Raw genomic sequence first — 20055 nt, 5'->3', positions numbered from 1 at the left:
TATAGATTCATGAAGGGCAAAGCTGGGATATGGAGGCACCTACTTGTGGCCGTCTGCTCCAGTCTAAATGGCAGTGAAAACAATTCTGGTTGTTGTGGCTGGCTAAGGCAGCAATACCAGCAATTAACTGGGGCCATTTTGCCACAGTGACTCAAAAAGATACATATGTCCAGCACAATACAGAAAGCAGCCTTCATAATCCTCCTTCCCTTCCCCTTTCACTACCCATTTGTCAGAGATAGGATGACAAAAATTAAAACTTCAGAACTATTAGGGCAGCCAGTACTTAACAGGACAAGATTACAGAGAAATGGGAATAACAGCAGAGAAGGGAACCCAAGACTCTTTCTGCTTTCCTAGAGCCATTTACTGACATCCAAGCTGAATTAAAAAACACAGTGGAAAGCATCAGAACTAAAATTTTGATGAGGGTAAAAGGGATCAAATATATGGTGACGGAAGGAGAACTGACTCTGGGTGGTGAACACACAATGTGATATACAGATGATGTATTACAGAATTGTGCACCTGAAACCTATGTAACTTGACTAACAATTGTCACCCCAATAGACTTTAATTAAAAAACAAACAAACAAAAAACTTTGATTTTTGATATTATCAAAGTGCTTGGGAGACAAAAATTAGAGATCATGGCCAACACAGGAGGACAAGCCCTGATAAACAACCCAGACTTTCAGTCGAGATTAATGGAAGTTCTGTCCTAGGAGTAAGAACAAACAAGGAATAAATGTCAGCTATGTAAAAAACTGAAATCCAGCATCAAATCAAATCAACCCCCAATGGGGTTAAGAAGACACGCGGACAATTTGGGGCATGCAGCTAAAGTAGTGTTTAGAAAGAAGTGTACATACAGCATTAAATTCTTTCATTAGAAGGTCAAAAATCAATCATTCAAGCTTTTACTTCAAAAAAAAAACCAAAAAGCAAAATAGATCCAAAGTAAGCAAACGAGAGAAAATAATAACTGTAATAACAGAAATGAATAAAACTAGAAACTGAAAAAAACACAATCAATAGAAATAGATGCCCAAAATAATCTTATATATCTATTAGAGAAATTAAATTCATGGCTAAAACTTTTCCAAGAAAACTCCAGTCCTGATAGTTTCACTGGAAATTCTATCAAACACTTAAAGAAGAAATAATGCCAATTCTACACAACCTCATCCAGGAACAGAACAAGAGGAAAACAGTTCCCTACTCGTTTTATGAAGTCAGCATTACCCAGACACCAAAACTAGATAAAAACAGTTAAAAGGCAAAACAAAAGATCTATAGACAATATTCCTCACAAACAGCTGCAAAACTTCTCAATAACATATTAGCAAACCAAAACCAGTAATATGTGAAAAGAATACTATATCATAACCAAGTGGGGTTTATCCCACAAATGAAGAAAATGCATTTGAGGGGCCGGCCAAGTGCCGCATTGGTTAAGAGCTGGCTTGGGACGCCAGAGGGCCTTGGTTCGGATCCCACATATGAGGGCCAGTGACACTGCCTTCTACAGCTAAGATGCTGAACAGCAGCTCAACCTGGAGCTGGGCTGCCGTGAGTCCCCGGTGACGGGGACGGCGAAGGCTGCAGCCCCTGCTGCAATGGGCTGCCATGGGCTACCGTGTGTAGCCAGCAGCCAGCGTGAGTGGCCAGCAGGCACCATGAGCAGATGTCCAGAAGCCGGCGACTGATCTGCCTCGCCCTGGAAGAGCGCAATGATGGTGCCAACTTGGGCCAGTGAAGCAACGTCCTCCACAACTAGGCTGAAGAACAAAACGACAGCAACTTGTCTGTTCCCCTCCCCCAATTCCCCAATAAAATCTTTAAAAAAAAGAAAAGAAAATGCTTTTGACAAAATTCTATAGTCTTTCACGATAAAAACTCTCAGTATACTAGGAATAGAAGTGTAATAAAAAGAATCTTTGTACTGAAGGGTGAAATACTCAATTCTTTTTCCCAAGATCACGAATACGGGAAGAATGTCTGCTTTTACTATTCACCATTTCTATTTTACAGTGGGTTAGAGTTAGGCAAGAAAAAGTATAGATTGGAAAACCCAAAACTGACAAGAGTTGCAGATGACAAGATTCGACGTTTGTTTTTTTCAAAGTATAACAAACACACTGGAATTCAGGCATAAAGGACTTACTCATGTATACCCATACTCATTTGAAATCATCAGTGTAAAAGGCAGTTAGCAGCAATTATCTACAACTTCAAAAGAAACCCCCACTATTGTCATTATTATATTGCCACAGCCCGACCACAATGCATACTTGCTGAGTGAATGAACACAGGGCAATGCAGTCTACATGGCATGTTGTAACAGGGCTATAAAATCAAAGTTTTGTAGTCTTATTTATGAATTCCAATGATTCCTAAAATTTTCAATTACTGCTGGCAAACATGAAACTTGGTTTTTCCATTCTGGCCATGTTTTCTTTTGACAGAAGCCTTTAATTTAAATATTTTAATATTTCCTTTTCTGCCTTAGGATGCAACTAACCCTATTATACAGTTTTCCTCATCACTATAATTCTACGTGGCAATAAGACAGACATTTTACGTGTGTTGACATAATTTTTTGGTGAATGAACATATAACTGAAATTCTGGTGTACTGCTATACAACATTTATTCAAATTCTTAAAATTATTTTACAAGTTAACAGTGGAAATATATTCAACAAAATCTCATAGTTGGGTGAGTAGTGTATTGTCATTATAATCATTACAGTGAATCACTTTGTCAATCAAAAATAATTGCACTGTATATGATATATATACCTCTTGTGATGTTCTAAGCTCACCTAGAAAATTTCAATGATGATAGATTAATTAGCAAGGTAGACAGTAAAATCGTAATTTTTATTCCCTGTCAGTATTGGTCAATTTTTCTAAAGGAGTGTACACACAATCATGTGTTGCATAACATTTCAGTCAACGACGGACTGTATATACAATGGTGGTCCCATAAGATAATAATGGAGCTGGAAAATCCCTGTGGCCTAGTGATGTCACAGCCATCATAAGGTCATATGGAATGTATTACTTACATGTCTGTGGTGACGCTGGTGTAGACAAGCCTACTGCACTGTCAGTGGTATAAAAGTATAGCACATACAATTATGTATAGTATATAATACTTGATAATAATAACAAACGATTACGTTACTGGTTAATGTATTTATTATACTATACTTTTGTTTTTGTTTTTTTTTTTATAGCTGAGCCATCCTGCTACCTGTTGGCAGCTCAGCGGCTGCTCAGCTCGGGCTGGACTTGAACCGCTGTTGCTCAGAGCTCTATTATACTATACTTTTAATCGTTGTTTTGAGAGTCAACTCTTTCTACGTATAAAAAAAGTCTGCTGTAACACACTATGCTGTGTTACTCCAGCAGCCGCCTCACACATCTTGTGTTTACCATCTCTCTTGATTCCATTTTTCTTGCACTTGATTTAATCTCGTGTTGTTTTGTACAGCGACATGCTGTACAGGCTTGTAGCCTGGGAGCAACAGGCTACACCATATAGCCTAGGGGTATAGTAGTCTATACCATCGAGGTGTGTGTACATGCACTCTGTGATGTTCACATGACAAAATCACCTGAGGCATTTCTCAAAACTAATCTCTGTCATTGAGCAGCACATGACCGTGTGTGTACACATAAATACATACATGCACATCCACCCTATACAACATGACCACAACACACACACACACACACACACACACACACACACACACACACACACGTATTCACATAGTGTAAGGAATGAATATTAGAATTTTAAGCACCATATTCAAACACTAGTCAGCAATATTTAATCTGTATCTTTTACATTAGGAAAAAGAAAATGTTTGAAAAATATAGCATAACCCTCACATAACATACTTCCAGATCTTTAGAAAGTCAAACTACTATTGCAAATGCTTACCAGTTCTTCAGAAGTCAAATGCATCAAACGTTCAGCTATTGCAGCACACTGGGCCGAGTCTCTTAAAAATTCCCCTTGTTTATCACCGACTACTAGCTCTGGCCATGGCAGTCCTTCGTTCTTCTTAATTAAAGAAATCTCTAAGCTAGAAGTTTAAATGAGAAAAGTATTGTTATAATAAGCAAATATACAAATTATACAACCAATACCAAACAAAAGAATCTTCCATAGAAATTACCCTTCCTGTGTCCAGATGTGTTACCAAAAATTGTGTTTTTTTATATATGATGGGAAATCTATAATCCAAGTGTACATAATTTAGATTTAATAAACAAGAAAGAATTATTGGAAATGGTATGCCAAATGGCTTAATGAGGGGAATGACTGGAAAGAGTAAGAACACCCAGAAAGTATTGTAGTCCAGGTGTGTGGTGTGCTGCTGAACGTATGCAGCAGAAATGGAAGCAGCATGGATCTGAGCTATTTCACTGGGGAATGACGGATGGGGTGGAGGTGGGTACATAAAGTTAATTGGAAAGGGCGTATAACTAAAGATACCTCTGTGTGTGTGCAGCCAATTAACTTTATTTTCACAGACTAGTGGCCATTATATATAATTATTAATCTAAATATCAGGGAGGTTAAATCAATACAAATGTTAATTTTTTAAAATACAGATTTTAAAGAATTGAAAAGAAATGTAGGAATTAGAAAAATATTAATTTGGTAACATAGGAGAAAATGTTGTTAATGTGTTCTCTATCAGCTTAACATCTAATTCTGTACAGTAAAACCATGAAACACAAGTTCCAAATGCAGTAAAAAGGGCCTATTAGGGAATCCTGAGATTAAGGTTTGATGCAGCAGTAAAGTGGGAGAGAGCTCAGTCAGGGCAGACAGTGGACTCGGGAGGACAGGGAGTTGCCCATGTGCCTCTTGAATAGGAAGGGAGATCCAAGTAAGCTGCTTTGGGAGCAGCCATTGCTGCTGACACAGAGAAAAGTGGGGTGGTGGTGACTGTTCCTCAGCAAAGCAGCCTTTTCCATGTGTGTATGGTACACGTGTGTCATACTAACCCACGCCCTGGAACACAGGTGCAAGCAAACAACTGCAAGAACACAGTAACAATTATTATCATAATTACCAAATAGAACATGCAAACTTATCAGCTATTCTTTTTCAAGGCTGTTATTATCACCACCTCATGAATTAATTGCAGCACTTTAAAATTTTCTGAAATTAGTTATTTTAAGAGACTATACAAAATATCCTTATGTAATATGAGTTCCTATCATTAGCATGAAAAATTACTACCGTGATCAATAATGCCCACATTTATTTATATTTCCTAAGGAGAAAGCTAATCTTGATACTGATGATGATAGTGAAGATGATAATAATAATGATAGTAATAAAAATACTTATCTAATGCTTACCATATGCCAGGTGCTGTCTTAAGCACTTTACATGTTTTAACTCATTCACTGCTCACCACAACCAAATAAAGTAAGAACTATTATCACCTCCATTAAACAAGTAAGAAAAAAAAGCACTGATTGGTTAAGAACTTGCCAAGGTCACAAGCCAGTAAAGCAGTCGGGCTACAAGGCCATGTTGTTCACTACTGCACTGTTCTGCCACTCTGCCAAAATATATGTAAATAACTATTGAAGAACTCTTACCCACTGACAGGAATGTATAAATACTGTTCTTAGTCAGTTGCTACCTAAAGAAGTTAGGAAGAGTTCATACAATCTGAATTATAAAAAATTTCTGATCCATCATTAAATTTGCACACCTAGTCAATACACCCCTTTTAGCACAACTTTATTTATACATTACTATCAAATCCTGCCATCTAAGCCAATAATACATAATAAACGATAGACTAGTTATTATTCCAACAGGAGAGGGACCATTAGTTGAAAATGAACAATGAATAATTTAATCAAGTACAGAAAAACGCATTTTTAAACCAATGATACCACCTACACATCATTGTAATTATCTTTTGCAACATAAAGTAGTAATCAAGCACATCAAATTTAATGGAAGAAACAATACAGGTCTGTTTTCATGTATTAAACGCTGAAAGTATCTGCATGAGGTAGACTTTTGCTGGGTTACTGCTTAATGACTTACGAGGTCTGACAATTAAGTTTATGAACTTGTTGCAAGTTGCTAACCTTTTTGGATAATCACTCTGATTATCCATTATGAATTTGTACCAACTGGACAAACAGTTAACCAAGTTTACTATTTGGACGTTCTGAAAAGGCTGAGTGAAAAAGTTAGACGACCTGAACTTTTTGCCAACAACTCATGGCTCTTGCATCACGACAATGCACCAGCTCACACAGCACTGTCTGTGAGGGAGTTTTTAGCCAGTAAATAAATAACTGTATTGGAATACTGTCCCTACTCTGCATGAGGTAGATCTTTGCTGGATTACTGATCTGGCCCCCAATGACTTCTTTCTTTACCCGAAGATAAAGGAACTATTGAAACGAAGACATTTTGATGACATTCAGAACATCATGGGTAATAGGATGACAGCTCTGATGGCCATTCCAGAAATAGAGTTCCAAAACTGCTTTGAAGGGTGGACTAGACACTGGCATCAGTGCATAGCCTCCCAAGGGGAGTACTTCGAAGGTGACCATAGTGATATTCAGCAATGAGGTGTGTAGCACTTTTTCCAGGATGAGTTTGCGAACTTAATTGTCCAACCTTCTTATATGTTTAGCTGGATAAGAAACTGCTAAATAGTTTGCTAAAGTGATTGTATCATTTCTACTCCCACCAGCTATAAGTTGCTGGTGCTCCACAACTTTGCCAACATTTGACACTATCAATCTTCTGAGTTTTAGCCATGTATTTTTTTTGGTGTCTCATCTGGCTTTAATTTGCATTTCCCTAATGACCAATGATGATTATGTTTTCATGTGCTTACTAGCCATTCACCTATCTTCTAGTGTGACATATCTATTCAAATCATTTGACCATTTTTAAAGTTGGGTTGTCTTTTTAAAATTGGGTTGTGAATTTTAGTAGGGTTTCATTACAATTAAGAACACAAGTCCTGTGTTTGATATGAATACTGGGACTCTTTTTTCATAGTCGATGGCTTGTCTCTTTTCTTTTTTTTTTTTTTTTAGCTGAGCCATCCTGGCACCTGTTGGCAGCTCAGCAGCAGCTCAGCTCGGGCCGGGAATTGAACCGGCGACCCTGTTGCTCAGAACTTGCACTCTTGAGCAAGCTCTTAACGAAAGGAGCCACTTGGCCAGCCCATCTCTTTGTTTTCTTAATAGTGTCTTTAGAAGAGAAAAAATGCTCAACTCTGATGTATAGAAAAGCTCTTTTGATGAAGCTGAATTTAACATGTATTTTTTTTGTGACAGTGTCCTGAACAGATAATTCACAAAAGGAATGTAAATGGCTAATTCACATGAGAAAAATATTTATTATCCACAATTTTCAAAGAAATATGAACCTTTTTACTTATAGGTACTTATTTTCCATGTATATATTTCTGTACATGTGAAATTTTATATATACATACAGGGAAGTTATTCACTGTAGCAAAAGACTGGAAACAATCTAAATGTGCAACAATAGAGGGCCAATTTTTTAAAAATGATTATGCAGTTGATAAGAGTAAAATACTATGAAGCCACAAAAGAGGATAAAAAAAATAATTATGCATTCTTTATGGAAAACTCTCCAAGATTTATTGTTGAAGGTTAACAAGAGCAAGCTGTATAACTGTGTGTAGTATGTGTTGAAATCTTTTTTGTTAAAAAACAAAAAGAAAATAATATATATGCTGCTTGAATATACATAAAACTAATGACAGTGGTTGTGGGGAGTTGGAGGATGGGTGGCCAGAGGGTCTGGGTTTGAGGGAGCCTTTTATGTATCTTAAATTATTAAAATTGGAATGTACTATCTAGTCAGCAAATTAAAATTAACAGAAAAAAATATTTCTATTAAAAAATTTAAAAAGTACAAATTACAATAAATACCATTTTCACCTATTAATTATTATTGTTATCATTATTAGTATTGTATCCAGAACTGGTAATGAAAAGTACTACTATACAATGCAAGCAATAACTATGCTAGCATCTTTAATCTTAACTACAATTATATTCCTTGACATAATAATTCCACTTTTAATCTACCTTAAGAAAAATAATCAGCAATATAGATAGACCAATCAGACCAATTATAGCATTCACCTCTGAGGAAACTGCTGTAGAAAGAAGAAAAAAAAAAAGAAGTAAAATAATAGAAAGAAAATTTTAAATATAAATAAAACTATAAAAAATACCTAGTATTATCTTTAATTATCCACATACTGCTTTCATGATCGACAGATGAATAGAGGTTTCCTTCCAAAACCCTCTGACCCTTCAGCACAATGTTGATGTGATCAGGCGAAACCTGCACTTGAATGTCCTCCTTAGTACTGTCTTCTGGAAGCCGCACTGTTACAGTCAAATCATCTTCAGTCTGTTGCCAGTAGTACAGAGGTTCTATTGGGAAAAGAAAAATGCGTCCCATAATAAAAAATGAATGCAACATATAGAATTAGAGACTAAAACATACAAAAGAATACCTATCTTAAAAAACCTTAGCATATTTTCTAGTGATCTCACAAAAAAGTAATTATAAACAAACACATACATACAGATCTCTTTGGGGAATTTTCACTCAAAGAGTTATAGCAATTGGACTTGACATTTTCCTCTTCCATCTTCCAGGCTTACTTAATACTCCAGGAGATTAGTATTCATAAAATACTAATGACAGCGATCCTTTATCCCAATTCCTTCTTTCCCTGCCTCCCAGTATCTCTTTTTCTCTCCTTTTCCCTCTTCCCTTCCCTTACATAGGACACACACACACACACACACACACAGGAGTGGACTCCCAGTTCAAAAGAATACCAAATATGTCATAAAGCACTGTTTGAAACGTTCATCGCTGCCATGACTTACCCATGTTAGGGCAATGTAAGTCTGTGATACAGGAAACCATTATTATTTGGTGGGACATACATCCACACAAAAATAAAAGATATATTTTCCTTATAAAGGTATTGCCTATTCTACCCCACAATTTTGTTGCATGAAAGCAATTTCATAGGAAATGCAAAGGCTGTCAGCATATTTTATCCAAGTTCCCAGTAAAAGAATCCTCCCTTCACCTCGTCCATCTTCTCTGCTTGTCTCCTAAAAGCTACTAAAGAAAAATCTTTAGACCCATCATATTATAACTATGGAACTAAGAAAATAGGGCTTAAATGCAAAATGAATACGTATTTGCCTAATGGTATCTATAAGCATGAATCTATCCGTCCACTCATCCAGAAGAAATATAAGCTAGAAACCAGTGCTCTAGAGCTGACTAGTTCTGGGTCTAGGTCCGGCTCAACCATTTATTAATTTTGGTATGTAATTTAATCTCTGAGTCTCATTTTCCTAATCCGTATAATAGCAGAATGTTACATACCTCTAGGACTGGTGACATTTAAATGAGCTAATATACATAAAACATTTAATATCAATTCTGTTATCTAAATATAAACTCTCACTACATATGGGTTATTATTGTTCTTGTTATTTTTGCAATGTTTTATGTAAAAACTTTGGGGGTACTAGATATGCTCAAAGATACAGCATAAGTATAGTGTATCTTCTAGAAGGGTCACTTTTACTTGATGTCAAAAAATAAACATGATATTACAAAAATAAATATAAAATATGCATAAATTTTTAGGATAAAATTGTTTCTCTGGAGTAATTTCTAATCTGTATCACATTCCTTTAAGTAACCTCTCAGTTCCTCTCTCTTTTGCTTTTAGAAGTATTTTTAGTATAAAGTCACTGAAAAACTTTGAACTATAGCTTAAAAGATTGATAACTATAAGCTCCTTAGGCAAGTAATTTATTTTATTTGCATTTCCGTCTACTGCAAAAGTTAAGGCAGTTTTATCCATAATACTCAATGGATAACTCCTGCCAGATATGGGTGGGAGGAATTTGCAAAATCATATGAACTTTTAGTATAAATTAAAAACCATGGAAATAGTCAGAATTTTTAAATCCTCTCTTCACTTAACATATGCAAACACCTAAATAGTTTTCTCAGTTGCTGGTTGCTTTCAGTGTCTTTCTATGTTTTTAGAGATCATATTTTAGGTCTTTCAAAGAAAATACTATTATTTATATCATTGTAACAATACTAAATGGGCAAGAGACAATATCAGTCTTCTTGAGGTTTATAGAAAATGAAACCAATATGTATATACTAAGAAGACTGTTTAAAAGAAAACATGCTATAATAAGCTATCCATAATTTTTTTAAATTATATTTTTCCTTTATTATTGTGAAAATCACAAAGTAAATACAAAATAAATTTCCCAAAAGACAGTGGGTACAAGTAATTAAGGACTGTTTATTAGACGGGAAACAAAAAGGGGGCGGGGGGATATGAGGTTTACATTAAAAGGGAAGAACAGACATAATAATAAATTCAGGAGGAATTCAAAATACAATGTGCAATGTCAACAGGAAAACCACTACCTGGACTGGTAGTGATTTAAACACGTGTCCCACCTATGCTGCAATCTCTTTCGGGGCCACATGATCCTAGCTACCATGTAAAATAGTTCCAAGGATTAAGGCATTCTTTCATTCCTTCATCACTGCTCACCTAAGGAGTTAAGTTCTAAAAGGCATGTGGTCTAGAAATATGAAGAGCTGTTCTGGCTAAGCTCTAGAAGAGTTTAATATTATAGCTAAGACAAAAAAAGTAGAATTTATTCGGAATAGGATCTTAGAGATAATCTAACAAAAAAAAATGTCATATATGAGGAAACTAAGTTGTTAAGAGGCTAAATAAATAAAAGGCCACCAAGCACAACTCTTGTACTCTGAAGTGATATTTATCAGCCTGGGGAAAATATTTTCAAATATTTATTAATTTAATATTTTCAAATACTTTTCAAAAAATTCATTTTTAGAAAGGTATAAATATATAAAAACGGAGTCAATTTTATTTTAAATAAGTAACAAAGGTAGATTCAAAGAGTAATATGTGTAATTGTTAAATACTGTAAAATCTCTTAAGAAAAATATACTATTCTTTGCCCACAAATATCAGAAATATGAACAGTAATGATAACAGAGGGACGGTCTCTTGAATATCCTTTGTATACAAATGTAAATTTCTCCTGAAAGACCTTGTTACACTTCATTCTAAAACATTACCTTCATTCATTCACTCATTCTACACAGAAAACAGTCAGTGATTATGCCCTCAAGGAACTTTCTTTCAGTTTAGCAGGGAAAGTAAAAACATGACATTATTATACACCTAATATAAACAGGCTTGAGCTTATTGAAGATTACTATCTTCAATACTAATATGCTGGCTTCTCAAATGCCAACAGCAAATAGACATTATTTATTCTTTTGATAAGTATTTATCAAACATTTAATCAGATAAGCTAATATATATATATTTTTAAATATTTCTGGTAATTATAAAATTATTAAGTTAAACTCGTTTACACTATTTAGGGTGGTGTATCTTACAAAAGATTATTCTGGTAAATGTAAAGGAAAATAAAAACAAATTAAGCTCCTATCTTGACCTGGTAAAACCCATAACGTAACTGGGAAGACAAACCAGACATAAATATGCATGTGTATAAATACACATGAGCTCGGGACGGCTGGTTAGCTCAGGTGGTTAGAGCGCAGGCTCATAACACCAAGATTGCCAGTTCTATTCCCACATGGGCCAATGAGCTGCGCCCTCTACAACTATTGGGTTGTCAGAAAAGTCATGACGCATTTTTGCAACGAAAAACAGAAAAAATAAGTCATGACTTTTCCGACAACCCAATAGACTGAAAACAACGACTTGACTTGGAGCTGATGGGTCCTGAAAAAACACAGTTTCCCAACAAAGTTAAAAAAAATTTTTAAATACACATGAGCTCTATAAAGATTAAAGTGAAATTACCTTTGATTTTCTCTGACATATTTTCATCCTTATTTTCTTCACTATCTTGATCAACGGGAACAAATGTGAAGGAATTGTAGGAGACAATCATTAGACCGTTCCCATCAGGCTCAATAGCAGCATAATGTGGCAATGACTTTCCACGGAGAATATAATGCTTAATAATTTCATATTTTTTATTATCTGAAAGAAAATAAAGTATTTTTAGAAAAATTACAAATAAAAATTATAAAAATATTCTGAAAATAGTTGTATATTATTATTTTAAAGGTACTATTAAAAGGCACACTATTAGGTGTCCTTTTGTAAGGATAAAAAAATTGACTACCTAATAGTCTGTAAATATATCCCTATTTTAAAATACTGGCTCTCATGAGAATTGTTTTAGAATGTGCTATCCAATGTGGTGGTCACTGGTCACAAGTGGTTATTAAATTAAAGTAAAACTGAGCCACACATGGCCAGCTCCTATCACACTGAATGGCACAAATATAAAGCATGCCCATCTTGCAGAAATTTCTACAAGACAGCAGGACTCGAGATCATGAGAGTGACTGACTAAGCTGGAATATCAGTCTCTGAACGATTTGTCTTTTCTTTGACTACTACCTTCTACTGTCTACTTTCCCAGCAAGGGTATGATAGACATTTTTTTAAAAGAGCTACAAATTGAGGATAAGGGGAAAAGTGTGGTGTGGACTATTTTTCTACCCGTTTTAGCTACTGATAAGGGGTTTTCAAAAAATGAAAATGTTGACAGTAGAAATGATTTTTGTACACACTTAGATATGCATACTATAATGAAACATAATTATACTTAGAATTTTTAAGATATAAACAAGTGTGTTCTGAAAGTTTCTTGTAAGTTAACTGAATTTATTCTTCTATTAATATGTTTGCTTTAAAAAGTACCCAAACATTTCAGTTGAGTCCATACCTTTACTTACACTGTTACTCTATTAAAATGAGTTCTACTTGAAAGCTTCACACTGAGTAGTCAAAATCATAACTCAACGTCATCTGAGTTATACATAATGATACAATCTATTCTAAACCATCTATTATTGTTTTTACTCTAAAACCTCACACTTACATTCACACGTTTATTTCATACATATTTCAGAACATATTTTTCATTCCAATGAATGAACTAAAATCTCCTAGTTTTCCTATACAGGTATATGGAACACTGTATAAAATAGGGGGCTTTTCCCAATACCTGTAGGTCAGAAAATAATAGGTAGTTCTCAAGTGAATTCCATTGTTAAATAAGTTGGGAAATTCTGGATTAAAATTAGTATTTTTTCTCTCTTTTTTTTTTTTTTTAAGCTGAGCCATCCTGCCACCTGTTGGCAGCTCAGCCAGGGCTGCTCAGCTCGGGCCGGGAATCGAACCGCTGTTGCCCAGAGCTTAAACTCTTGAGCGAGCTCTTAACCAACTGAGCCACTCGGCCGGCCCCCAAATTAGTATTTTTTTACTCAAAATTTTTAGAGACTTTAATGTGCTTAATGTGTAATGGGGATATTGTATGCCCACATTTTAAAACTTACTTGATCACAAAATATAATTTATCAAATGTTCCGTTCCACTCAACACAATAAAAACACTGCTCTGTTATGTTCATTTAAAAATAAAAAGTAACACAATTATGTTAGTAACAGGAGGGAAAAGGAATGAAACACTAAGGAGAAATAACTGAAATTATTTTCAGGGAGAAAAAAGAAAAGTGAGTGCAAATATATCTGTCCAGTTGCAGCAAGGAAACAAAGATGAAGTGAATCAAGGTGATGGCACTAGTTCAGGGTCCCACTGTGTTCCGAGGCAATCTGATGAAAGTTACTGTGGATTGAGCTAAAGCAGTCACAGAACCAAGGGTCTTGGAGAGCAGGGACATGCATGAAGATTTCTCCTATAACATGTTACGTACATTAAGAAAACAAAGCTTTTCTTATCTCAAACAGGGATCTATCTGTACACCATACACTGTGCGCCAAACATTGAATTTTATACTTTAAATGGTTAAAATCAAAAGAATAATATTTAAATACATGTAAAAATTATATAAAATCCAATGTCAGCATGCATAAAGTATTAGTGGAATCCAGCTACTCTCATTCATGCATTATCTGGTTGCTTTTGTACCACAGCGTCATAGTTGAGTAGTTGTGACACAGTTCATATGGTTACCATCTAGCCCTTTACTGAAAATTTTCCAACACCTAATCTAAACTTTTAAGATACTGTGTTCTTCCAGAGATGAAACTACAACACTGGGTAGAAAAACAAACAACTTACATCAAATACTTAAAAGAACAAACCTATGTTAATAAAAACTACTGAGAAAATAAGAGTCATGGAAACAAGCTCCCTTAGTTCTCAACTACAGTAAAAACCACTTGGTGAGTCAGTAAGAGCTAAGCACTACACAGAGCAAGGCCACACCTTAAAAGAATTAAATGAATCCTAATTAATAAGGGAAGAGTAATTTTTAATCTCCAAATTAGAAGCATGACAGTTTCAAACAGACTAAAAGTCAGGACACTCCTACACAGGGAAGCACTTTCGGTGAAAAAAATTAAAGAGCGTTCCTGAAGGTAGAAACAAATAGCAAAGTTCAATTAGATTGAAAGAAATCACAGTTGTGATTTAATGAAATAAAGGTATTCATTTCCATCTAAGTAGTTATGTTTAATTTATACTTCAATTTCACTGTAATTTATATTTATTTTTTTGTCTTTTCTTTTAGCTGAGCCATCCTGCCACCTGTTGGCAGCTCAGCAGCTGCTCAGCCCAGGCCGGGACTCAAACTGCTGTTGCTCAGAGCTTGCACTCTTGAGCGAGCTCTTAACCAACTGAGCCACTCAACCGGCCTTTACATTTAGTTTTATATATAAATTCTTGTGTGCACTTGTGTATGTGTGTGTGTGTGTGTGTGTGTGTGTGTGAACACACACACACACACACATCTATTGTATATATTAAAAATATACTTTAAATTCTTCAAAAATTATGTAATAGTGTCTCCTTTTATACAAAAAGGCATAATTGACTGGGAAAGCACATGATTTTTTTAATAACCCATACCTAAGGAGAAACTATCTATGGATATTCATGCTACTGAGTGGCAGGAATTAGAACGCCCAAGAAAAAGCAAACAGCATTTATAGGAATAGCTTTGCATTTCAAAACCTACTAAAGTATGGCAACCACTATGAAGAGATTCAGAATTTTGTTATGTTTTACCTTCATTTTTCTTACTGATAGTGACCCACTCCAAGGAAACATAGAAACCACTTCCTTTCATGTTCAATTCTTCTTTCTCTATTCGAAGAAGTAGGATAGCTATTGAATGTTCTTCAGCTTTCGGCAATGAGATACTATGAATTATGATAAAAGGATTACCAAGCTCTTCATTAAACATAATCTACAAAAGAAAATAAACACACAAAAATGTATACATAATATGAATGCATATAACAGAAGGAATACATAGCATTTTGACAATTCAACAATTTATTTGGATAGTATTTATTATAAGGAATACAAAATTGAAAAAGCCTTTAAATAAAGGTTGCAATTGAAAATAACATTCCTTGAAGAACTTTTAAAATTTGTTTAACAGAGAAAACTGATCAGTACTCTTGGCTTAAAAACAAAGGAAACAACAGGGCATCCAAACAGCATCTAGAGGAGAAAGAGAACTAAAAGCAATCTCCTACAAAGAATTATCATGTCAAAACAGTGCTCTCTACAAAGAGAGGACTTTAGAGAGTCACTACTATTCATTCCTCCAACTCCTCCCATCTCATATATGATTAATTTCTGCTTTCTTCCTCCTAGTTTCTGGATACTGTGCATGTGTATGTGGGTGTACATGCACATATGTGCATGTGTGTGTGTGTGTGTGTGTGTGTGTGTGTGTGTGTGTGTGTGTCTGTGCTTTTTTCCTATTGTTTTTGGTTTTGGTTTGTTTTTCTGTTTTCTGAAAGTTTACAAAACAAGAGTCAAAGGAATTGGTAAACAAATCACTAAAATTTTATTTCTCCAAAACAAGAGTCCTTGATATTTACAAGGTATAATTCAATCAGTTTTATATAAAATACTGAAGTTGCCTTTAAAGAAGGAAATCTAAGCATCTTATGGAGACACATAAAATCTTATCAAATTCTTTATACCACAAACACATAATTTAAAAGGCTATTATATTTTTATTAGAGTAAATACTAAATAGGAGAGGTTTTAAGACTGATTTCTAAAGAAGATTTTCAAATAAATGAAAAATAGTTAAAAAAAAAACCTAACTGAAAAACAAAAATTAGCTTTTTCTTTACACCTATGTCTGGAATCCCCTCATATCTGCTCCTACTTGAAAGCCTTATAAAGAAAAGTATGCTAAAAGAAAGAAAGAAAAAAAGAAAAGAAAAGAAAGAAAGAGAAAAGAAAAAAGAAAAGTACAAGGGTCATCGATTTCCCTGTGTGTTTGAGCAACTGGATCAAAATTATTCAAATAGCAGACCTTTGGAATCCATTCTAGTCTTTCATAAGCAGAAAAACAACAGCAACGAAAACTCAAACACTCAACAGAGATTATAAAGGCAGGTTTTAAGTTGGTTGATTGGGTTTTGCTTTTGTTTGGAAGACTAGGGGAGACCAAAGAGAAGAAGGAAGAATATTAAGTTTTGCCAGGTACAAGGAGCTAGTTTACCGTTTCCTCCTCTCTCTGTCATGTGCACAAAAGGGACTGGAATTAGAACAGAGGAGTAGGTATCTGACCCTTTAAAAATCGTCTGGCTGAAGTTTCCAGTCTTCTGAACAAGCCCGGCAGCTCAGCTGTGATTGTGTTGCTATAATAGCAGCACCCCATCCCATCAGAGACACACAACGGGGCAGCAGGCAGTCTTCCTGTCCTATTTCTTTCTACACTGCAGTCATCACCATCATGCCAGCTGGGCCCCTTGTGCCCTTACCACACCCCTAATCACCCCTACCTTTAGCTTCCTATTACACCAAATCCCTCAAAGTCCTAAAACTCTCCTAAGTTGTTTCTCTTAAAGTGACCAGTGTTCCATAGTATCCCTTCCACTCAGTTAATGCCCAAGTCCTATCTCTTTCCCACTCCCCACGTCCCCAATCCAGTCAAAATTATTAACTGAAAACATCTCAGAGGGTGCTTATTTCATGGCAGCAACGTATACTAAAGCATGAAGTAGATTCAAATTTTTTATTGAGTTTAAAGTATTATTGAAGGTCTAATATGTGCAAAGGGGATATACACAGCAGAAACCAAATGAATGATAAACCCGTATGAATTTCCTTCTAAATATGCAGTGTTATTTTAAGCCGAAGGTGAGTGTGTCTCTTCCTGCTCAAAATCAACAGAATCAACACAGTTTGATAAAAGATAAATTCTCATTCATATATTTCCTGTCCATCATTTCCCAAACTCCTTCTAATTGTTTTAGGTAGTTGTGCTATATACCACATTGCATCAGTTAAAAAAAGGAAGAAAAGTTATTACTGGAGGATATAGTAGAAAATGTCACAATGTTCAGTGAATATTTGAAACTGTGATTGCAAAGGCCCCCGGTAAACAGGCTATTGTTGTTCTGATCATATACTATATTTTTTGTTTAGTTTTTCAACACAATACAATTTGGTATTATACCATTTAGTACAACTTAGTAAGAAAAGTAAACCATTTTGTTCCAAGGCCTTCTTGTTTTTCCTCAAACACTTAAAGCCTGGTCTTGGTAGGTATCTGTTGGTCTGATAAAAATGTTTTATAAGATACAGGTATATTAAGTTTCTATCTCTTTATCTACTGAGAACTGAGTGTTAGATAGTTACAATATCACAATACTCTTATAAGTATACTCAGTGTCATTCTTTTCCACTTTGAAAAACTGTGGTTTTAGAGAAATTAATTCCTTACGTATTACTATTAAAATCCTAACCTGCTGCCCCTCAGGTTTAAATCTGTTATATTGTTTTAAAAAACCTGAAGTAAAAATGGCATCTTATAGATTGGCACCGTATTACATTTATGTTGTAGTGTATTTTCTAAGTAGGGAATACTCTGGAACACTGACTTTTTGACCAATGTAAACATACCAGACAGCTAGCAGAGTGGTGCAGTGGAAGTGTGCTAGACCCATAAACATACCAGCAAATGTAACATGAGTAGAGGAGAAAAGATATGCCAATGTCATTTTTTGGCCAACTCTTCTTCAAGAAGGCGACCATGTCAATGCTTAGTGTACTGCTTTACACATATAAAACACTCGAGAAATATTTTCTGAAAAATAAATGCAATTCTTGACAACTGCACTGACCCCACATCAAAACAGGAATGGTTAACATATCTGTTTGTAAAGGCATATATTTTATTTAATTAAAAAGATATTCAGGGGACCGGCCGAGTGGCTCAGTTGGTTAAGAGCTCGCTCAAGAGTGTGAGCTCCGAGCAACAGCGGTTCAATTCCCGGCCCGAGCTGAGCTGCCAACAGGTGGCAGGATGGCTCAGCTTAAAAAAAAAGATATTCAAAACATCATACATTATAAAAACCAAGAGGTCATATATAAACTATCCCTAAAAAGTGTTATTTCAAAATCATTAAGGTCATTAATTTATATACTTTCCACACTTAGCATAAATCTGAAAGAAACGAAAAACCACCACCTCACCTCCCACTTTTCAGAAGCACTATTTCCACGTTCACCAGTTCCAATGAGATATAATCTTCCAGTTCCATCTGACAAGGTAACCCAGGTAGAAGATGGGAAATGGATAGATGCACAAAGGCGATTGTCATATGCTGTCAGATCTGTAGGAAGTCGAAATACCTCTCGTGGTTTGCCTAAGGCAGTGTCCTAAAAAGAAGCCAAATATTATAAATGAATCCGTTGCTCTCATTGGTCCATACACACACAGAATAAATACCTGCATTGTAGTAACCTAATTCCCCTCTTGGATCATGAGCTGTATTACTGATTCACTTCTAATAAAATATGGCAGAAGTGATGGTATGTGACTTGTCAGATTAGGCATAAAAAAGACTTTACATCTGTCTTGCTCTCTCTCTTGGACTGCATACGGCAGACCCACATGGGGAGGAACCCAGGGCTCTTGACAATAACCAGCACCCTGCTAGTGAATCATCTTGGAGGTGTATCCTTCAGCCCTATAAAGTCTTCAGATCACTATAGTTCTGGCTGACATCTTTCCTGGTTACAAATCTGTAAGAAAACTTGAGACAGAACCGCCCAGCGAAGTCACTCTGATTTCTGACCCACAGAAACTAGGTGAGACAACAAATGCCTACAATTCAAAAAATAAACTTCCTCTCATACACTGTATTCAATAATTTTTTGTTTAGTTTTCAGTTAACAGTTTTTCCTGCAGGGCAAAAATAATCCTTGATTCACATATTTCATTCCCTGCTCCCAGAACTGTTTCGATATTCATAAAATGTAAGTAAACTATATACATCGTCCTTACCAGCCTCAAGTTACCCATTGTTTCTAAAGCATACTTGTACAATTTAGTTTTCTTTGAAACAGCACCTTTCCTTCTTTTTGTATTCATATTTTCCAGATTTACATAACACTGAGTTAAATAATGAAAATGAAATGACAAATACAGCTGGCATAAAGTTTTTAGAATGACCAAATCCTTCCCCTAAACCACCTAATACATGCCCAGTCACGTATGCCCTTTCTAACACCCTCTTACTGAGACACTGTGCTTCCTCTTAGCGTACAATCGCCTTTGCTGAAAAAGTAATAAATCCAAGTAAGTGTTAAATATACTGAAGTGGGTTTATATACTGACATAAAAAGACCTCCACGATAATAACTGAAAAAAAAAATGCAGAATGTGTATAGTATAAATCCATATATGTTGAAACAAACAAATGTTGTGATAGGACAGCACAGCGTAAGGTGTAGACAGACACCTGCTCTGTTAATACCATTTACCATTGAAAAGGACAATAAGGCTAGCGTGAAGCTGGGGTTAGGGGAGACCGGGAGCAAGGGGAGGCCGGGGGCAAGGGGGAGCAG

General features: G+C 35.4%; 1 protein-coding gene across 1 annotated transcript in view; it reads right to left on the bottom strand.

Annotated features, from left to right (window-relative positions):
- Positions 1-20055, bottom strand: part of NUDCD1 (NudC domain containing 1) — a 65767-nt gene that overhangs the window by 23960 nt on the left and 21752 nt on the right. The window contains exons 3-7 of the mRNA XM_019628466.1: positions 18679-18864; positions 15238-15418; positions 11995-12177; positions 8290-8494; positions 3957-4101 (exon numbers count right to left, since the gene is read on the bottom strand). Coding sequence (XP_019484011.1) covers positions 3957-4101; positions 8290-8494; positions 11995-12177; positions 15238-15418; positions 18679-18864 — 900 coding nt within the window. The remainder of the gene's footprint in view (positions 1-3956; positions 4102-8289; positions 8495-11994; positions 12178-15237; positions 15419-18678; positions 18865-20055) is intronic.

The sequence above is a fragment of the Hipposideros armiger genome, unplaced genomic scaffold (genome assembly GCF_001890085.2).
Source record: "Hipposideros armiger isolate ML-2016 unplaced genomic scaffold, ASM189008v1 scaffold_792, whole genome shotgun sequence".
In the NCBI taxonomy this organism is placed as follows: Eukaryota; Metazoa; Chordata; class Mammalia; order Chiroptera; family Hipposideridae; genus Hipposideros; species Hipposideros armiger.
Note: the sequence above shows the minus strand (reverse complement) of the source record. Positions and strands in the feature narration are given on the sequence as shown.